Source organism: Petaurus breviceps, unplaced genomic scaffold, assembly GCF_028583685.1.
Source record: "Petaurus breviceps papuanus isolate PSGF00001 unplaced genomic scaffold, PetGlider_PUasm1.0 37, whole genome shotgun sequence".
In the NCBI taxonomy this organism is placed as follows: Eukaryota; Metazoa; Chordata; class Mammalia; order Diprotodontia; family Petauridae; genus Petaurus; species Petaurus breviceps.
Window position 1 is genome coordinate 37,144,171 of NW_027186296.1, and position 22,588 is coordinate 37,166,758.

The 22,588-nt window shown below is 42.9% G+C and overlaps 1 protein-coding gene and 1 long non-coding RNA gene across 2 annotated transcripts in view; both read right to left on the reverse strand.

Moving 5' to 3' along the window:
* The window catches only part of LOC138169102 (uncharacterized), a 116,620-nt gene that overhangs the window by 81,979 nt on the left and 12,053 nt on the right, over positions 1-22,588 (reverse strand). The gene's annotated exons all lie outside the window — the stretch shown is intronic.
* SMAD6 (SMAD family member 6) overlaps positions 1-22,588 on the reverse strand; it is a 115,461-nt gene that overhangs the window by 81,979 nt on the left and 10,894 nt on the right. Inside the window, exon 3 of the mRNA XM_069098239.1 lies at positions 18,146-18,223. Within this exon, the coding sequence (XP_068954340.1) occupies positions 18,146-18,223 (78 nt within the window). The remainder of the gene's footprint in view (positions 1-18,145; positions 18,224-22,588) is intronic.

The window sequence follows — 22,588 nt, forward strand, 5'->3', positions numbered from 1 at the left end:
TGTCTTTTGCAAATTTGAAAGCACTAGACAGATAGGTAGCAGTTATTATTCCTCTTAAACCCTGTATTTACCACCTCCCACACTGACATGACCTCTACACACACACACACCGCCCTATATGCTTAGCCCCTCTCCCCAAAACACAGGCCCCTTTCCTCCTCCAAATATTAACCCTGGCTGCCTCTGCCAATGGTGCCATTGCCAGCTCTGCATTCTAAGCACCCTGCATGTACAATAACCAAGGTCTCAACTACCATTTCCTACACTAATAGGGCAATGAGTGTTGTGCTATGATCACTATTAAATCACAATGGTCAGCTGATCGGTAATTGGCCCGATTTAGCACTGCCCACATCACCCACTGATCATGTCAACAGAAACTCTCGGGCCTTCTCTACAACTCACATGTCTTGCCTGATGGTTGAAAGTCCATGATGATGTGTCACCTCTACAGTCTTAAATCAACTAGAGAAATGGTTTTTGTTGAGGAGAGAGGCCGAGAAGGCCTCCAGCTCTGGCACCTGTAATACCACACCATGCCTTGCTTGGCATGAAATACTCCAGGGCCCCGATTTTTTCCTGAGGCTCTTCGTCTTGACCCCTTTGCCCTGAGGTTGGCATTGACCCATCCCCCAAAATATCCTGAGAGATTAAAATGAGTTAGAATCTCATCGTGGAGCTTCACTAACTCTCCTTTTAAAGATTAATTAGTTGTTAGAGCAATGATTCACCTTGTAGTCTGGGAGGGTGGCTTTGATGTCTGCTCCAGACACGGTTACTTTGTTTTTATTAACACAGAAACTTTTAAGATGGGCAGAGGGGGGCCCTGGCTGCTGCTGCCACAGCCGCTGTTGTTTCTTATTCTCTGGCCCCGTGGTTTTGCTCTGTCTGGCTCACCAGGTCTAATTTAAAGGTTTACTGGAGTGCTGTGGGTCTCTGGGGAAGGGGAGGCTGGGGAAACGGCCCACGAATATCGAGAATTATTTTCAAAAAGTAAACTGGAAAATAGATGTGTGCTTGCTTCCCTTTGGCAAGCAAAGGCTATAGAGGGAAAATGTTTAATATAAAAACATCTGACAAAGTACCTTCAGGATGTATTTTCTGCATCAAGGAAGTAGCTCTTGGCAACAGACTCTCAAACTTGACAAGGAAACTTTCTAGTGAAGTCCTGATTGTTCTAGACTGCTCTGAGCAAAGCATGCCAGAAAACCTGAAGTCGGAATGGGAGAGAAGAAAGGGAGCAAAGCAAGTCCCCCAGGGACAGATGGTTATGATTAAGTTGGATGCAACCAAATGCATTTTCTGGAACTTCAGGTCCCCTTAAAAAAAAAAATACCAAAAACCTGTTGGGTTCCCCTTGACAACACATGCAGCAAGTTGCTGAGGAATGATGGGGATTCAGATAGGTGAGTTGCTAGTTGTCTCCCAATACACAGTGAAGTAAATGCCAGCAGAAATGGGGTCAGGCAGCTATGACTGGGCTGCAATTACCCCAGGAAACTCCAACCTTACACACTGGAAGGGGCTCTGAGCTTTGCCTTCAGCTTTCTTATCAACAAAGCAGCCTTCACTTTTCAGACGGGCTTGGACACCCATCTCCTAGTTCCCCAGTTTTCATCCCTTCATATATTTGTGTCTGTCTTGTCTCAGAAGAGTTAATGGTCTGTCATCAATCATATCCCCAAAATTGTGTGCTTTATCCTGAGGGTAGGGTGGGGGAAGAATAGGGTGGGGTGGGGGGAGAGAGAGATAGAAAGAGAGAGAGAAGTAAGGAGAAAGAGGAGACAGAGAAAGACACAGAGAGAGAGAGAGACAGAAACAGAGAGAAGGAGAAAGGGGAAGAAAGTGGGAAAGAGAGGAGAAAGACAGAGAGACAGACAGAAGTAAAGAGAGAGAGAGGGGAGAGAGAGAGAGGAGAGACAGAGAGAGAGAGATAGAAACAGACAGAGAGAATTAAGGAGAAAGGGGAAGAAAGAGAGGAGGGGGGGTAAGGAGAGAGAGGAGAAAGACAGAGAGACAGACAGAAGTAAAGAGAGAGGGGAGAGAGAGAAAGGAGAGACAGAGAGAGAGAGAGAGAGAGAGACAGACAGACAGAAAGTCAGAGAGATAGACAGACACTTGGGGAGGTAGAAGGAATCAGAAATTATTCCAGAAGCCATTCCCTTGGAAATTTTGGACTTCCCTCAAGTAATTGAGGTGGAAACCTGAAAATCAGGTTTATACCTAGATTTTAAAAAAGGATCTGGTTCTTACTAGACCCTTTCAAATAGTCCACAGCATCCTCCCAGGAGACAACCACCTTCATACGAAGCCTTCCCATCTTGTCCTCACAGTCATTTCTCACTCTCCCAAATCAAAGCACTCAACAGTAGTATCGGCACCACCACAACCACCAACACTTACTATGTGGCTACTATCTGCTAGGCAATTACTATATTATTCATTTGTCAATGGATCAAATAATGTCTCATACCAATTGATACGTTCTGGACCTTAGTGAAAAGTGGAAGAAGAATTAAACCCAGATGAGCTCAAAGGTCCTTTCCAGCCCTAATAGGCTATGCTACTATTTAAATCTGCACAGACTTAGTGTAGAATCAGACGTCATTAGACCAAAGGGACCTTGGAGCTTACACAGTCCAGCTAAAGAAGCCAGTGGGATCTGTGGCTTGTTATACATTACACAGAAAGATGACAGTTTGTCAAGTGAATAACACTCCAAGGGTAACCGGTGCAGGGTGGAGGGTGGCCTTGAGCAGGCTACAACCCAGAACAAATTAGGAATTAGGAACAAAGGAATGTCTAATAAAAACACGGGGGCTCATCCCATGGAGAGAGATAACTGGTGGACCGCTGACAGTCCACGTGCTTCACTGGGTATTTTCAGAATGTCAAAGAGAAATTGAGGAAGGCTCCTAGCACACTGGATGGACCCCATTCTGGTGAACTGATGGGAGGCCATGGACAAGTCTCTTGCACTCACAGCATCCTTAGAAGAGAGGGATGAGGAAGGGGCTACTCTCTAGAGGTCATCATAGAGCGGCTGATGTATTATGAAATTCAGGGAACATTCACGTGAATCCTTAAAATTTTCAAGAAGCCTATCTATAGATGTGAATTATCTCTAAGCTTCATTCTCTTTAGCTGTATTTCTGTAGATCAATCCCTATGTCCCCTCCATCTCTCTCTAGAACAAGTGTGTATTTCCACCTTTCTTATCTACATAGGGTTTGCCATAGTTATCAACTCAGAAATGGTAAATGCTGCATACTTGGGAATCCCCAAGGCCTAACATTAAGTCTTATACATAATAGGTACTTATTAAGTGCTTTTTTGAAGGGAGGGGGGCACAAAAAAGAAATTACCAACAACCAACCAGACCTGCTGCCTGTCAATTTCTCTGTTCTTCCCCCCATGTCCCTCATTGTCATCCATATTTGTCTATCTCCTGCTTGCAGTACACAGTAATCTGGATTAAGAAATACCTAATAAAGGGGCAGCTAGGTGGCACAGTGAATAGAGCACTGGCCCTGGAGTCAGGAGGACTTGAGTTCAAATCCAGCCTCAGACACTTGACACACTTACTAGCTGTGTGACTTTGGGCGAGTCACTTAACCCCAATTACCCTCCAAAAAGAAAAAAAAAATAATAAAAACCTAGTAAACAGGCATAAAATGGGATACAAGACATGTTTCCAGTGACTTATTGCTCCTTATTGACCACAAAGCACCGCCCCCTCCCCCGCAACTGACAACCTGCCTCATCCAGCACTGGCAGCACCATGGCTCCCCAGGAACAGATACAGAAGAACCAAAGAAGGACTTAGAGGTCCCAAGACTACCCCACCTACAGAGTGAAAGAATATTTGGCTTAGTGTCTACAGAACTGTATTCTAATACCAGCTCTGTCACTAAGGAAAATGCCATAACCACATCTTAAGTTCTTCATCTATAAAATGGGAGAGGAAGGGGTGGAGGGTGTATTCGGACTAAATGACCTCTAAGGACCCTTCTAGCACTGACATCCTGGGTCTAAGAGGTGAAGCTATGACGCTCATTCCTGCCCTCACACGTACCCCATAGGGCCCTGCCAGACTACTTTCATGAGGGCTACTTTATCACATTTTAGACTTAAGTGCCCACAACTCAGAGCCCCATGTTTCAAACACTCTTGGCCCTATCAAAGTTAAAGGCTCAGTCTCAGTCAGGAAAACCAGCCCAAAGCCCCAAAGAAATCAGACTACAGACAAATGCAAAATGGAAAAAGAAATGAAAAAAAATAATCTGCCCTAAGACACAGATAATCTTTTAGGAGTGTGAGATTCACTATCTTGAGGGCACTGAAAGGGAATGAGGAAGGAGAAGGAATGATAACAGAGGCTTTTCCAACCTTGAGCTGCTTCATACAATTTGTTAGGTCTAGGATTAAACCAGAATGTCTGAGGTCAGACTCATTGCTATTAGCAACATCTGGGGACTCCTGCCTTAGCTGCTGACCCTGGGAGAGCACAGCTGGAACCTGCTGGCTGCTGGCTATTCAAGATATGCCCCACCTCCCCTAATCCTCACCATACCTCTTCATCCCTTACTGCTTCAGGCTCCAGCACTCTAGGTGCACCGAAGAACAATGAGAATGACCAAGATGTGCCATAAGAGAAAGGCCAGGAGAGTCCTGAGCTCTCAGAGCAGAGGTCAGCAAACTTCCCCGAGACTGGCCAAGCTAAGGATGGTTTTTGCATTTTTAAAAACAATAACATTTTATTTATTAGTGGCTTAGTGTCTGTCAGCGTTAAAAGAGACAAAAAAGATGAACTAATCCAATCCTTTCATTTTACAAATTTGGAACATGAAAATCCAAAGGGGAGAAATTACTTGACTAAGGTCATTCATTCAGTTAAACAGGTGATAATATCAAATAATCATTACAATAACACAAATAGCATTTATATAATGCTTTGAGGTTTACAAAGCACTTTATATGCTAACTCATTTGATCCTCACAACGACCTTGTGAGGTAGATACTATTATTTCTCATTTTCCAGATGAGGACACTGAGGCAACTTGCCTTGGGTCACACAGCTGGTGTCTGGAGTAGGATTTGAACTCATATCTTCTTGCCTCAAATCCAATGCCATGATCTTTCCATTCCACAACGCTGGTCTGCCAGCTCACTATAAGTCTGGGCAGAAGACCAAGAGAAATGAGCCCCATGGGATTGTCTCCATGTGTTAATAACTTCCTGGGTGATGACAGTTAAACCACTGCCCAGGAGGATTCCTGGAGGCCTTCTAATCCAACTCCCTCATTTTACAGATGAGGAAATTGAGGTGCAAAGAAGGTTAAGGTTAAGTGATTTGCTCAAAGTGGTCCAGGCAATAAACGGAAGAGGTGGGATTAGAAACCAGGTCTTCTGACTACAATTTCATTATCCCACGTGGGAGAACTGGCTCATCATTAGAACCAAGTATCTCAAATAAGAGGGGATGACTGAATCAATGCCTAAGAGAAATGGTCCTCCTCATCAAGAGAAAGGCCTTTTTATCATCTTCCCCCTATGCTTTATACCTTGCCCTTTCTGAGACAGGTACAAAAGAAAGGCTTATCTCACCTGATTACAAAGAGACCTCTCTCCAATCAAGCAGTTGGCAGCCTATGGGCATACATCCTCAAAAGGGCACCAAGGCTTCCAGACCCACCCTACTCCACGAATCAGTAGAAGATGCTCACTCCTGGCATATCAGAAGAACAAGGGCCACCAAATTTGAGATATTCACCTCCATGATGGAGCTCCAACAAATACAAGAATTCCAAAATGGAATGGGAGGTCTTGCGAAGCAATTAAGTTCACCACCACTCACCAGCAGAGGTATTTGTGTAAAGGCTGGGTGACTGCAAGTCAAGGATACAGTGGAAGGGACTCACCCATTGGGAAGAACTAGATTCTATCAATAATTCTATGAATTTGGAGCCTAGAATCATGGCATTATAAAATCATTGGTTCAAAGAATTCCGAATGGATGGCACTGATCATCTGACATAAACCAGAACCAAACTATGTATCCAACACCATCAGTTCAACAGTGAACAAAATATAAGGTGTGAGTTAACAGTCACCTAGACAGGTTTTTCCATTCCTTCTTTTTCTCCTATACTTAAAAATATTTTCTTTTAAAAAATATATGCTCTACTTAATCACAGATTATTAACACAGGAAGTTTCTGGGTGTCATAAGTTCCTTATATTGAGTAAAGAAATGAATGAAGACCTGATTTTAAATGGACAATTTCTTTGCTTCCTCAGACCCTTCATTTGAAAGGCTGTTTGCTGAACCCTGCTCTAACCAGTAACTGAGAATTCACATTCTGGATCTCTAAGGAAAACTTTTTCAAAGGGCAAACCCCATCACTAACCTCCATCTCCAGCACACTGTGTTTTCTAGAGGAACCCCCTGTTTGGGGGAATCAGAGGAGGAAAGAATGTCTGAGGGTTGTTTGGATGGCCCCATTATACCCTTAATTCAAAATGTCTTTTCCTAGGTCCATGAAATCTGAATGAATAAAGTTCTACTTTGTTGGATATTGGCTCTGTGAAAAGTCTAATGAAACCCTGGACAAAGAAGGCTAACCAAAAACAAAGGCACCAATGGCATGAAGTCCTATTTCCACCCATTTGCAGTGTCTGCTAGCTGGTTCATTAGAAGCCTTTCCCCCAGTGAGCCCAGCTAAGTCTGCATTCCAAGATCCTGGAGATAACCTTTGCCTCTCCCTCTCCCCTTCACCCCACCCCTTCGTTCCTGGCCTTTCTGACTTCCTAGCTACAGAAACACCAACTAAACTAGCAATGTGTGAAGAATGGATCTCTTTGTTAGCCAGGAATTGCAATTTTGTGGTTTAAGAAGGGAAAGTTTTTTTTCCCCCTTGATCAAAGCAAAAGTTAAAAAGAGCAGAGGCTTGCTGCAAGGTCCAAAATTCGTCTTATTTTTGGAACAGGAGACAATTTCTTAGCTCCACAGAGAAGGAGAGGAGTCAGTGAGGCCCACGTTTTATGTCCTGTACCTACCACACTATCAGTGGAGATTGGGCCCCAGATCAAAACTGGAAATGGGAAAGCCAGCACAAGCCTCATCAAAGCATTCTAACTTGGCCCAGGAACTCTGGGCCCACCCCTTATCCGGGGTAACTCCTGTGGGTACTCCGCCTAGATCTTTAACTCTGAATATTAGAGAAATATTTAAAGAACCCAACTCTGTGAGTGGGGCTTTTGAGCATTTAGAATACGGGTATTGCAAGAAAAGAAAAAAGCTTTTTTTCAGTCTACATTTAGGCATATGTTATCACTCTATACTCCAAGCTCAAGATCCTCTCTGTCTGTCTTATACACACAACACACACACACACACACACACACACACACACTCTCTCTCTCTCTCTCTCTCTCTCTTTCTTTTAAAAATCATCCTCTCCTTTTAAAGAGGCCCAGTCATAACACCCCCTTTTCTCAAAAGGCCACTATAAGGAGTCAAACACTCACCTAGCAGAGAAAAGTGTGTTTCTGGACTGTCCCCTCCCCCAATCCTCCATCAGTGAGTACACACCCACCCCCCCTCCTTCCCTTAATAAGAATTAACAAGTGTCAATAAAGTTGCACACACCTCAGGGAAAATGTTTGAGCCACTGTACCCAAGGAACTTTTATTAGCAGTTGCCAACTGACACTAGCCCCCTAATGTCCATGACCCACTTGGCTCCTACCACTGTAAGAGTCAGGGACAATGGACAAATTGATCAGGCACCAGAGAGTACCCCACCCAGAGAGCAGTACTCCCCTTGAGAAGAAAAATGGGTTCAGGTGGGGTCTTACAAGGTTCTAATAATTATCATCCCTAAATCTAATACCCAAGCTAAGTGGAAGCTTGTTGACCAAATATGCTTAAGTCTGATGAGGTCTGGGGGTACTGGGACCCCAAGAATGCCGAGGCAGAGTTGCCTGGAATGAGTTCACACACTCAAGCCTTCTCCTAGTCAAGTGGCAAAACGGTCCTTAGGGAACCTTTGATAAGAGTGGGGATGGTGCTAGGACTTATATGGAAAAGGGGCATGGGAAAGGAATGCCAGGAATGCTAATTAGGTAATCTAGGGGTCCAGGTGTCTTTGGGAGCTACAGATGGGAAAGTGTAAGGAATACACCAGAAATCAAGGGAATTGTCGGAGACATGGACCTTAGGGATCTGGCGAGAGGGAGATTTCGTGGGTCGGCCAGGGATAAAAATCCTTGGGCCAAGCACCCCAAACTTCGTCAAGTCCATGGAGTCTGTGGGTGCAACCCAGGTATTGAACAGTCATCAGGCAGCTCACCCCCTCACCGACACTGTTACAATTTACATAGACCCTCCTTCCCCTACTCTCCAGCCCCTCATGCAAGGAGTCACCCAGCCACCCAAAGGTGTGACTGCTAAGGGCTGCAGCTGTGTTCTCCTTCTAAGCAACTACAACTCCCAACAAGGGCACTGACCAATTCTAAGATCACAAACTCTCCTTTACCCTGTGAGGTATGGCCTGAATTGCTAGATGGGACAAAGAATATATGACGGTACCTCAAAGATTTAGTGACAGAAAGAGTAAGGCACCCTGGGAAGAGGGAGTTCAGGAGGCCTCTCAGTCATTCATCTATGAAGGGAAGGGGGGGGGGGGGGAATCAAGCATTTATTAACAGCTACTACATGCTAAGCACTTTACAAATATTATCTCATTTGATCTTTACAACAATCCTGGGGGATCGGTACTACTTTTATCCTCATTTTACAGTTGAGGAAACTGAGGGACAGAGATTAAGTGTTTGAGACCAGATTTTCACTATCACAGTTCTAACTGATACACTCTCTTTCCCTCTCCCTCTCTCTTCTCTCTCTCCCTCTCTCTTCTCTCTCTCCCTCTCTCTCTCTCTCTCTCTCCCCCACCCCCACCCGCCTATAATCGTAAGTTGATCTTCCCCAATACTTAAAAAAAAATTCTCTTGACCCTTTTACTCTATCCTGCTACCGTCCCACATCTTTCTTCCCCTTCACTCACAAACTTCTTACAAGAACTCCAACCCTGAAACCTCTACTTCAGCACCCACTTGCCATCTGGCTCCTGTTGTTCCCTCAAAGGTCATAGATGATCTCCTAATTGCCTAATTCAATGTCCTTTAAAACAAAAATCTCATCCTCCCAGGCCTTCCTGAAGCATCTGACATCACTATCCACCCACTCCCCTTCTGGGTACTCTTCCCTCCTGTGGCTTCCAACACATGCGCCCCTGGTTCCTGCCCTCACACTGCTGCTCCTGTGACTCCTCAACCTTTGCTCACCCCCAACATTCTGTCCTTGCTCCTCTTTTCTTTCCTTTCAGCAATTCTCGTGACCCCAACACTACACAGATGATAGACTCGTAACACTGGTACCTCCGGCCACCAATCTCTCCCCCCCCAGAGTGGCACTGTGCAATCTCACTTGCCACTTATCACCTGCATGTTTAGCCTCTTTAGGCCTCAGTTTCCTCATCTGTACACTGAGGACTAAATGATATCTCAGGTCCTCCCCAGACCTAAATCCATGCTCCTGTGAACAATTGTACTTGGATTTCCCACAAGCACCTCAAACTCAACTTTAGTCTCTTCCTCTAGGAAGCTGACTTTGACTTCTCATTTCACTAGTTCCGTTCTCTGCCTGACACTACTGTTCATCCCATGTTTGAAGCCCTGGAATTATTTTTGACTCTTTTCTGTCCTCTCATACCAAGTTCCACTGATTGCTATTCCATAAAAGGAACCTGTAAATGATCTGTCAGGTAAATATGACCTAACTTTCCGTTCCTATGAGCCTATGATTCATTGTCTCTCACATTCCTGCCCCTTTTATTCCTATGGCTACTGCTAGTAAGGGCTTATGTCAATCACTTTCCTGGAGTCTTCTGAGCTCCTCCTTAGTCCTCCTGCCTCCAATCTATCCTTCACACCCATTACTGACTTATCTTCCTTATAGAGACATTGAAAGACAACATTTATTGAACTTTTAATGAATAAGGCATTACATTAGGGATACAAAGGCAAAAAAAAAAATTCCCCTCTCCTCAAGGGCTTATATTATACTAAAGGGGAAAAAAAATCTGTAAATATAAGGCATATGCAAAATAACAAAATAATGCCAAGAGGAAGGCAGTGTTAACAAGTGATGTATGGCTGGGGGGTGAGATTAGTAAAAGATCCAGAAAAAGTAGCTCCTGAACTGACAGGAAGATGCTGTCTGCATTCAGAGAAAGAGTGATTTTGCATATATAGACATATTGGTGTCTAATGGTAACCATCATCTCTAGGGCAGGAGGAGGGAGGGAAGAAAAAAAAAAAGGACAAACAAATGTATGTGATAACTTTATTATACAGTCTATTTAATCTATACAGACTGCCATATATGCACTATATAGACTATATATATTTCATCTATATTGATTATGTAGCCTAATTATATATATATATAAAGGAATATAGCAAGTTGTACATAACAGATCTGCAGTTTCATGTGCAATCATCTTTTTTTTTGTTTTTGTTTTTTTTGTGGAGGGCAAGTGAGGTTAAGTGACTTGCGCAAGGTCACACGGCTATTTTTTGTGTTAAGTGTCTGAGGCTGGATCAGAACCCAGGTCCTCCTGACTCCAGGGCCGGTGCTCTGTTCACTGTGCCACCTAGTCGCCCCAGCAATCATCTTTTTAATTTTACTATGTTATGGAAATGCTAGTTTTAGACCTTAAATTAAAGACTGAATAAATAAAAATTATTTTTAAAAGTAGCTCCTGAACTGTTCCTTGAAAGAAACTTAAGAATTTCCAAAAGGAAGACAAGGAAGAAGAACACTACACCCATGGCAAATAATCTGTACCATGTGCAGAGGGGAGGAGGTGGGAGACCAAATGTCATATACAGGGAACAGCTAGTAGGCAGGTATTAATGAAATGGAGAGTATTTGAAAGGGAGTAAAGTGAAATAGGACTGGAGAGATAAATGGGAGCCAGATTGCTGAGGGTCTTAAGTGACAAGCTAAGGCTCTGGCCTACCTACAGGCCACAGAGAGACAATGCAAACTTTTAAATCGAGAATGATGTGGTCAGACCTGTGCTTTATCATTCTGAGTATCACGCTGACAGGTGTTTGGAAGATGAACTGGAGAGGGGAAAGGCTAGAAGAAGGGAGACCAAATAGAAGGTTACTACCTTAGTGCAGGTAAAAAGTGATGAGGATTTAAACTAGGCTATAGGAGTAACTATAAGGGGAAGGAGAAAAGGGGTGTTGTGGAAATAGGATCAATGAGATTAGCCAACTAAATGGAATAGGGGTGAGGGAAAGAAAAGAATCAAAGGGGACTCCAGGGTTGTGAGTCTGTGCGTTTAGATGGATTCCAGGTGTCATCAAGAAATGTCAGGAAGTCTGGAGGATGGATGAGTTTAAGAAGAAAGTTCTGTTTTCGCCATTTTGGAGTGAGATGGTGACAAGGACACCCAGATGGTAACAGAAAGCAAGCTGTTGAAAAGAGAGGTCTAGTCTCCTGAGAGATTCTGATTGGATAGCTAGAATTTGGGAAAGGCAGGAGGAGATGATGAACCAGAAGCCAGAAAAGGAATGGTCAAAGAAGGAGGAGGGAAAACCAAGAGAGAGAAACATCATGCACACCAAGGGAGGAGGGGGATGTTAGCCAATGTCAAAAGCTGCAGGGGTCAAGGAGAATGAAGGACACTCCCCCTCCCCAAAGACACAAGGATATGTCCAAGTACCACAAGGGTACCACGTTGGCAGAGTTTGAAATCTGAATCCAGATCCTCTGACTCTAAATCCACTGTCTCCCCAATTGTTGGTCACAATGTTGGACACAATGGTTTCAGTCTGCACTAGGCTGCAAGGGGTGTAGACCTGAGTGGGAGCTGAGGAAATGGAGACAATATGTACAGATAATGCTTTTCTAGGAGTGTCTAAAAAGGGGAGGGGGGAGGGCAGGAAGACAGAGTGATAATCTGAGAGGAGGAAGGTAAGGCCAACTGAAGGGTTTTGTGATTTCCTGTTTGGTTTTTTTTTAAGGGATTGGGGCATTTGGGTATATTTACAGGCAATAGGGATGGAATCATTGGGCAAAGAGAGATTGAAGAAAGAGAAAGAATGACTGAGAGGACATACTTTAGACAGTTGGGATGGGACATCAAAAGCACAGGACTGGCTCCGGTAAGTAGAAAGGCCACTTTTTCATTAGACAAGAGCAAAGAAAGAGAAAATAGAGGACAGCATAGGGGAGGTCTTCAGGTCTGGTCAAGAGGAGGAGGAGCTTGCAACGGATGGAATTTTCTCCATCATCCAGGACAGGGATTCTTAAACTTTTTCTACTCCTGACCCATTCAGCACTGACTCCATATGGGGTCATGAACTACAGTTTAAGAAGTACTGGTCTAGGGGGGGTCCTCTGCTATCATATTATCAGAAAGGAGGTGGTTTTAGGAGAGAGAAGGTTTGAATTCCTGCTGTAGAAAATGGGACAGAGTTCATCAGGGAAAAATAAAGGGAGAATTCAGCTGAGATCATATAACATAAATATATAGTCAAACCAGTCAATAGTATTCAACAACACTTGATGAGAAGAGCAGCTAGACAGAAGAGACAACTCAGAGCTGGGGTTAGGCAAGGCTTGATAGGAAAGAGGTGAAGAGGCTAGGAATTCATGGGCAAATCAACAACTACAAAGGTAGGGATGGTAGGTCAACAGGCAAGACTGAGAGTGCTGGAACGGGGAGGTCAGAGGGAATATGAAGAAGCAAGACAAATTGGAGTCCATTATTGAGGATGGGAGGTTATGGCCCAAGAGATGAATTATAAGTCTTGGAGAGATCTAATCATGCCATTCCAATGACTCAAAACTCTCAACAGCTGCCACACCTCTACCAAGTAAAATTCAAATTTAGCATTCAAGGCCTTCCACAATCTGGCACCACTCTCATTTTTCAAACTCTTCTTCTGTACTTCAAATTCTACTCCCTTTGAGAGGGAATGGGATTTTCGAGGTCAAAGTCAAAACTACTTTCATAAGAATACTGAGATGGTTTTATTCCTAATAATAGGTATAACTGAAATAAACAAAAACTCTTTGAGGTGTCCTCAATAATTGTTAAGAGGGTATGAGGGTCCTGAAACCAAAGGACAGATGCAAAATAAATGTTGATCTGAACTGTGTGAAATAGATTAAGTTGACTACCTTCTTCCAAATGAGGGTACTTCAAATAACTCTAATACCTGCCCTAATCTTTATCAGAATTCGGGTTAAACAGTCAACAATCATTTATTAAAAGCCTGCTATGTGCCTAGCCACTATGCTAAGTGATGGGGGCACAAATATAAAGACCTAAACATGCACTGCCCTCAAGAAGCTTACTTTCTAATATAGAAAACAACCAGTACTGGAACAGCTAGGTGGCGCAGTGAATAGAGCACTGGCCCTGGAGTCAGGAGGACCTGAGTTCAAATCCAACCTCAGACACTTAACACAAAAAAACTAGCCGTGTGACCTTGGGCAAGTCACTTAACCCCAAAAGCCTTACCTTCCCCCCTCCAAAAAGCAAAAAAAACCCCAAAAAACCAAGAAAACAACCAGTATATAAGTATATACATATGTATATATATATATATATATATATACACTATATGTTTTTATATATACTACATATGTAGGTTTTTCTACATATACTACATATGTGTTTATATACACTATAAATATAAAGTGAATAAACAAAAAGTAGTTATATGCAAACAAGTTTGGGTGTGAGTGCACATACCCACACCAAACTGAAATGGACTGTGTTCTTAGCCCTTGATTTCTCTCTCCTAGACTCCCACAACATAGAAAAGTGCTGATTTCCACCATGAATCTGTGTGATGAATGTCCTATGTCTACTGTCATTAAGTAATATTAAAGGCCCTGGTCAAAACCGGATGAACTGGGGCCCTGGGGAGGGAAGCCGTGAGTAATGATTAAATCTGTCAATCAGTCTACCAGGGAGGGCTGAGAATGAGGAGACTCAGAAAAGGGGGTTAGCAACCTTCCATGCCAATGACCCTTATTCTTCTGGAACGGCAATACATGATGACAAGGCACAATGTGAAACTCCTCCCACCCATTAGAAACGTCTCTCTCCCACCCCTAAGTTCCACTAATTAAATATTACCGTGGTACTTATAAGCTCCTCCTTTCAACTGCATAACTCTAACCTAAGTCTTACCTCACACTATTCCCCCTGCCGTTCCAACCACATTAGACTCTACATCCCAAACATCCTTCCCTTTGCCTGGGATGAAGAAATCCTGCCCGTCCATCGCTTCAAAGCCCAATTCAAAATTTTTCCTCCTCCACAAAACCTTACCTGGCCATCTCCATCCCTCAGAAGCAATCTTTCCCTCCTATGAATCTTGTCAAACCCTTATTCCATTTCCTTTACACACTTATCACTTTCCCTTCAGTATTCTAGTGTGCTGATTTGAGCTCCTCTGTTAGAGACTAAGCTCCTTTAAGAATGGGGGCATTATCTAATTTATTTATCAGGACTTACAGAGTTGAATAAATATCTATGCCTATAAGTCTACCAATCATTTACATCTTAGAATAAATTACTCTAATCAGATGACAGCAGGATTTCCAAGTTTAGCTAATAAACTAAGAAAGTGAGAATTTGGGAAAGAGAGGGACGATTTTGGAGTATAGGGCATTCTGGGGTTGAGGGGAGGCCTGGGAGAAGTAAACTGGAAGGTGGGAAGGTAGTACCATAGACCATTAGCCAAGAGGGGGGCACCACAATCTAATGATAGATGTGGGTCATGGATGGCAAAAGAGGGGCAGAGGGAGAATCAAGAAGACATCAGACAAACTTTCTGACAGCCTTATAATTTTGCTTAGGACCCAGAGGAAGCAGCCCCCACTCGAGGCATCACTGCAAGGCATCTCTCTGCTATGCACACCCCTGCCTTTGCCTACAGGATGTCAGTGCTGCCTGCCTTTGACCTGTGGATGTGTCTAAATACTCCCTCAATCCCAAAATGGGCCTTAGCCACACCAACAGGAAAGCTGAGCTCAGACATTGGAGCCTGGCTAAAAATAGAAAGCTCTGGAACTGGTGCTGGTCTTTTCATTGTAGAAGGTAAACACTAGTGGCATCTAACCTCAATGTGAAGCACTCTCGTATGCAATGGGGAGGCCAACCCTTACGCCCATCTAAAGTACGAAAAGGGAGTCCTGGGCTGATGACTGGGCCCAGCGGGTGAGCCCTAAGTCACTGGCCAGGAAAGGCAAAGGATGGTCCAACCAACGCTTCAGGCCAATGAAGGAAGTTGCTTTATCCAGTTGCCAAAACAGAATTCTCAACTGTTAGGAGACACCAGCTAACCCACCATCACTCAGAGCTGAGACACAGTGCCAAGAGGAGGGCCTACTCTGTGATTCAGTGCCAACTCCATGAGTAAAACCCACCAAGGAAACCCTCAAGCACTGGTGGCACAGTGGGTAGAGTTCTGGGCTTGGAGTGAGGAAGACCTTAGTTCAGTAAGTCACTAAACCATCTGCCTCCGTGTTCTCAACTGTCAAATGGGGATAATAGGAGCACCTACCTCCCAGAGTTGTTGTAAGGATCAAATGGTATTATATGTAAAGTACTTAGCACAGTGTCTGGAACACAATGGGTACTATGTAAACACTGGCTATTTATTGTCATTATTTCCTTTATCCCCGAGGATCATGGATGATAGTGCCACAAACCCAATACCACTTCTGAGACAAGGAAATGCTAAACGTACAAAGCTAGTCATCTAGACAGTTCCCTTTGTACATGTGCCACATACAATTAGCTAAAGGCTGGGCCATAAAGATGATGAGGCCCAAGTGTCTGGCAGCGGACACGGTCCTGGAGAGTGAAGCAACCCAACACAGCAACGAATGCCCAACCCAAGGGCGAACCCCATGACTGACCCTTCCAAGGTTGACAGTCCAGGAGCCGCCAAGGCCACCTCTTGTCCCAGAGGACATCCTACTTCTCCAAGAGTACCAGTCCAACCTCAGCTCAACCAGTCATGGGGACAATGGCCTTGGTTGGCCACATACTTGCTGAGTGATGTGAGAGACCATATAGTCAGTGCCACCTTCTTGGCTATGTGCCTTAATCTCTCTGGGCCTTAGTTACCAGGTCAGTAAAATGAAGAGACTGGATAAGATGATCTCTATGGTCCCTTCCAGACCTAGAATTAAGATCCTATAACATGGAATCAGGAAGACCCGAGTTCAAGTCCAGCCTCAAACACTTAACACTTATTAGCTGTGTGATCTTGGGCAAGTCACTTAACCCCAACTGCCTTTCCTTCCCCAGGAACCTAAAAAAAAAAAAAATCCCATAACCTTTGTTGCCCTTATAACAACCCAGAGACTATTTTAAGATTACTCTGTGTATGTGAGAAACAAGAGAGAAGAGGGACAGCACAAAATCCTTAAAACAAAATTAAGTGCAATAACATTTAATTAAACATGTATTTTAGGTTTGGATTGGGTATAAACATTCACAAATAAAAACCTTAATTAAGTCAGAATTGTCTTTCACAAGCCTTGCTGAAATAAATTAAAAAAAAAAAAGGATGGCTTGCCTGTTCATCTTCTTGCAATTGTTCTATTTTCTAGGGGGAGGAGCTGATGGGTAAGAGAATCCTCTAAGCTGCTGAGGGTCTAGAAAGTCTAACAAAAATGGACTTTTTTGTATGATTTTTTTTTTGGAGGGCACCTGGCTTTTAAGGAGGTAAAGGATGAGAAGGGGAGAAGAATAACAGAAGGATCTCTTCCAAGTAAGCTACAGAGCACAGGGGCATGCATACGCTTAAACATCTTCTGCTGTCATTTCTCTACTTGGATTTGCTACTCCTGTTACCTTGGAGAAGTCACTTAACCCCAATTTCCTAGCCTTTTGCCTTCCAAAAAAAAAAAAATCTAGGTGTCGCAGTGAATAGAGCACAGGCCCTGGAGCAAGGAGGACCTGAGTTCAAATTTGACTTCAGACACTTGATACTTACTCACTGTGTGACCTTGGGCAAGTCACTTAACCCCAACTGCCTTGCCTTCCACACTACAAAAAACATGTTCATTGGATTTGCTACTCCAACGTTTCAAACCTATCAGCAGACTGACTGCCACTGAAAACCAAATCACCATTTCAAATCATTTTCCCAGCTCAACATCTCTTTCCCTTTCGCCCCATGCACACACCTCCTCTAGTATGGGAATCCTCCTCTCACAGTTCAGCCTTTCACCTCAAGCCCTAACTTTCCTTGACACAGAAATTTTAATGAAACCTTCAATACCACTTCGGTGGAAGACAATCAGGGTCACAAAACCAACTTGCCATTTTCAGGGCTTCTCACTCACGCCCCGATTGATTCCTTTGCTTTTCCAATACTCCTCATACCAGTACCCATTTCCAAATTCTTAAATCAGTAACATGGTGGTCTTCTACATTGGCAATTCTCTCTGTAGCGCCCGAATCAGGCCCGTTCATTCTGACTTTTTTGGGCCTATGGGATGCATATGAAACCCTCCACCACAGAGGGTAGTTATTGATCAAGAAAAGTTTGTGTGTTCCTTTTTCTTCTAAGATAGTGGGTGAAAGGAACTAATAGTTAAAATGAAGAAGTGTGTGTGTATGTGTGTGTGGTAAGGGTTGGGTTGGCATATGTGTAAAACCTACTATATACACACACACCAATATAATTATGTCCTCATGACTATATCTACTTATTACTGCAGGTCTAAATATGTAACAATCTTAGGAATCTCCTTCATGCAAAGAAAGCTGACATCGAAACATACACACTTTTTTTTTCTTTTGAAATTATTTGTGGATTTCACTGTGGGTTCCTCTCAACCCCAGAACCTGCAGCAATTAAGAGTTGGCTGTATTTAATTTCAAAGTTTGGCAATTCTCCCATTTGAGAGGGTGGGGGATACTGAGGGAAGAAAAATGAGAAGAAAACATTTTAAACCATCCAATCTACTACCACCTGTCCCTTCCTATATATCTTAACACAAAAGTCAGTTAATGATGAAAATGTCCAACCTGAGAATTCACCAGGCGTGATGTTTGGGGAATTGATGGTCTCTGCTTCAGTGTAAGACAACGTGGAATCAGATAAATCTGCAAGAGGAAAAGAAGAAAAAATTGAGTGGCTTGTGTTTCTCTCTCCTAAGCGTTTGCATTCTCCTTCCTCTCTGTCTCTCTCTCTCTCCCTCCTCCTTCCCTTCCCTCTCTGTCTCTCCTCAAAAAGGGCAGGGTGTCCCGAATAACTTCCCGACAGCACTTCAGCCCTATCCCATGATGGAGCCAGACGAAGCCAGCCTGTCCCCTAAACTCTTCAGGGAAAATGCTGACATTCTATTTCACTGCCCTACAAGCTGAAAAAGTTTCAATTGCTTTGACCACAGAAATAAATGAAGTTCAGGGGATCCAACAAGTAGAAACTTGGTGCTTACTTGAGTAAGGTTATATTAAGCCCCTAAACAATTCATAGTTGCTATACTTAATTACAACCATTAAAATTCTTGAAGCTGTTTCTTCTTGTTTCCTTCCTTCCTTCCTTCCTCCCCACTGAGGCTGAGGAAACTTTGTTTTAACAAGTTAACAGTCATCCTTACTCTGTCCTGCTTACACCCCTCTAATTAAGCGCTCAAGTGTTTGCTCCCAGATTAACTTTTTTTTCCTTTCTTTTTTAATCAAACCGACCCACAGTGCAGATTTCAACCTCAGTCCTGTTGTTTTAACAAGTTCATGTGCTGTTCATTCCTTTTTCCCCCTATCTGTAGCATAATTAGGCTTGGAAGGGAAATTCTTTGCTTTGAGTGTCTGTTTCTTGGACAGTCTCTGTTTACTTAACAAATAGATTCATTTCAGGGTAAGCTCACTTGGAAAAATTTTCCTGGATCACCATGGCCTTTGCTACCAACTGGGGTGTTGTTCCCCCTTACCCAATGCAGGATACCAGGGCCTGTCAGAAAAGCCTTATCTGCAAGGATTTCCTCCAGTAATACCACTGGCATAATTGGTGTCTTTTGCACTCAGTCAAGGATGTCTTGTCTCCCCAGATGGCAAACCCCACCCTCCTCAAAAAGACATTATTACAGTTTTAGGCCACATTGTCTAGTCTTGCAACAGAGTTGCCTAGTATAGGCACGAGCTGGTTGGAATTCCTTTGGTGTTCTTTGCATTTTTTCCTTTTACCAAATGCCCTGGGGGTGGAATTGGGGGGGTGTAGGAATGGGGGTGAACAAGATGAAATATTAACCAATCTGTCCTTCCCCATCCCCATTTGCCAGGTGCTGACAAGGTTTAGTTATATGTTTTATCTCTTTGTTCACATGTGATCATAGTGGCTCAGAAATAAACTGGATCCCTTTGGTTTACAAAAAATAAAAATAATGTGGTTTTAAAAAGAAAAAAAAACCTTTTAAGATGTTTACCAAAGGACTAAAACTTTCTAGCTATTAAAAACATTTTTTGGGGGGTGGAGAAGGCAGGGTAATTGGGGCTAAGTGACTTGCCCAAGGTCACACAGCTAGAATGTATGTCAAGTGTCTGAGGCCAAATCTGAACTCAGGTCCTCCTGACCCCACTGTGCCACCTAGCTGCTCCTGTTAAAAAAAAAAAATACATCTTAACTTGGAAGGGACAGAAAACTAAAACTAAGGGACACATAGGAAGATCCTAAGAAAGAATGTATCATGAAAGCCAGAGGTGGAGGAGACGATCTTGAGGTCCAGTTGTCTCATTTTACAGATAAGGAGACTGAGACCAAGATAAATGAGGTGAGTCACCCAGGATCATGTTGCTTATAAAGAAGCAGAGCTGGGATAGGAACCCTGGTTCTGCAAAACCAGTGTTTAATAGGATGTTGGCTTTTGAGCACATGGGACCACACTGTAGGCTGAAGCATAATTACGGCCATAGATACAGAGCTGTAAGGACCACACATCATCTAGTCCAAGCCTCTCATTTTACAGATGATTAAAGTGAGACCCAAGGGAGGTTACTTGCCCAAGGTCACATAGGAAGTAAAGTGACAAAACCTGAATTTGAATCCAGGTCCTACAACCCCATGGTTTCACAGTAGTTTCCTAAGATCAGAAGGTTTATCAATCCCCCTGGGCAGCTAGGTGGGTACAGTGGATGGAGTACCAGCCCTGCAATCAGGAGGATGTGAGTTCAAATCTAGCCCCAGACACTTGACACTATCTGGTGTGACCCTGGGCAAGTCACTTAATCCCATGAGGGGAGAGGGAGGGGGAGGGGCAAAGGGAGAGAGAAGGGGAAGGAGAGGTAAAAAGACAAAGAGAGAGAGAGTTGCCCCCTACCCCCCACTCCATGATTACTTTCTTTCCAATGAGCCATCATCACAGAGGATACAGGATACTGCCACTATTTTAGAAGGGTATTTTCTTATTTCCTAATTTCTGAGTATATACCCAAAACACTGTGACCATACCAAGTATTAATAATGATAATCAATTGTCATTTTTCAGAGACATCCATTATCTGGTCATGAACTCATTGCTCAATCGCTTTCAATAATACTATGGGCCTAAAATACACAGCAGTCCTGGGATCTTTTCCCAAAGGCCAACACTTTCAATGGCCATCCAACAAGACTTCAGGATGTGTCAATGACTCTGGGTTATGTTAGTACTTGGTGAGGGCTGGCATTCTTGGCATGGGGTCACATTTTTATTTTCTTTGTTTTAAACCTACTAAAATTTGTATACACTATGGGAAAACAGGAGGAAGTTTTGAGTGTAAGGACAAAGACATTCAACATATAACATGCCTTTATTTTTTTTTCTCTTAAGGTATCAGAGAATATCATAGGACCTAGGGCTAGAAGGGACTTTAGAAATTGCCTGGACCAACTCCCATAGTTTACAAGTAAGAAAACTAAAACTCAGAGGTCAAGTCACTTGTCAGTAAGTTAGCAAAGGAAGGTTAATAAGCCCAGATGACAGCTTTTTGACCTCAAATTCAGTATTCATTTTATTATACCAGTCTTGTACTCTTCCTTAGTCAATGAAATCACTATATTAAGGTAGAAGTAATTATTTTGAGAATGGGATGAGAGGAAGAGGAAGGACCGAGAATCAGTTCCAGGCCTACAGTAGCTCTAGGTAGAGGATGTATTCTGTTTGAGGTGGGAATGTTCATATTTGCCCATTCCTTCTGTAGCCTGAGTAAGGTCAGATCCTTCTGGCTTTGGGGGCCTACTTGGGGCTCAAGAGACCCTCCACTGAAGGGGGTGAACATCAGAAAATATAAAACATGTCTCTGTGGTCCTTCTGCTTCTAAGATACCAGAGTGATCTCTATGACCTTAAGCAAATTACTTTCCTAATCTGAACCTCAGTCTCTTCTTTTGTGAAATGAGGAGGCGGGATGATTTGGAAGGACATTCCAGAGCTACATATTTGTCTTTTTGAAATAGGCACTATTCTTAAATTCACTTTAGTACATTTACAACATCCTCTCCATTAGGCTATGTTCTAAAGAACTTTGTCACATACCACTAAAACAAATGGGAAGAAGTCTTTAAAAAAAAGTGCAATTTTCAATTGCTCATTAGTGCTTTCCTTTTTTTTTTTTAAACCATATCTCACTTAATAAATTCTTGTCCCTGGAGGAAAGCCCATAAAGTAGTTCTGTTGGTACTTAGTAAGAAGTAACTCATGTCAGCCACTAGGGTACCAATGCATCGATCCCTACACCAGAATGCCCAGTTTCCCTGATTCTGTCCCATATTTCTCTACTTCATCACTAATTAATGAGACTCTTACTCTTATTAAGAGACCAAATCCATAATGCTTTATTTCACGAACCCACTGAACCCTCAAAACCTTAACTTGCTAGGTCAACCATGTCTCATACTAAGTTTTTTTTACAATAAATGTATTTTTTTTCTCTCTCTTGACAAATACGTACAAAGCACTACCTAGCAATGAGTAGGTCTACTTATGTGTACATTCATATAGTCTAAGCCAGTAATTTTATTTACCAATCAGCATTCTTTTCCAGATGTTCCAAAGCTGTTTCCGCTCAGGTGAAATTCTTGGCATAAATCAAAGGGAATAAACAACCTCTTTCAACAAAGATTTAATGCCCTACATATTTAGTATAAATATGAACTAGGGAGCATAAGTACAAGTACACAAGATGGGGAGAAAAGGCAGAAAGAAGCCTACCCCCACATGGATGGATAAGTTGAAATACATTCATCTATGACAGTCCAATGTTTAAAGGTCACACAAAGGTTAATGATGAGCAAAGACATTCCAGACAGAGGGAAATATCCCACTTTAGAGGTTATAAGGTAGTGAGATCCTTTTAATTGTTTTATTTTCCCCTCCAGGACTTCTTCAAAAGTACAAAAACCAGCATGCATTTGCTCCACTCTTTTGGGGGGAGGGGAGCTATCTGCTTATAGTTAAAACTTTTATTTACATGAGAATCAAGAGGTAGGGAGAGA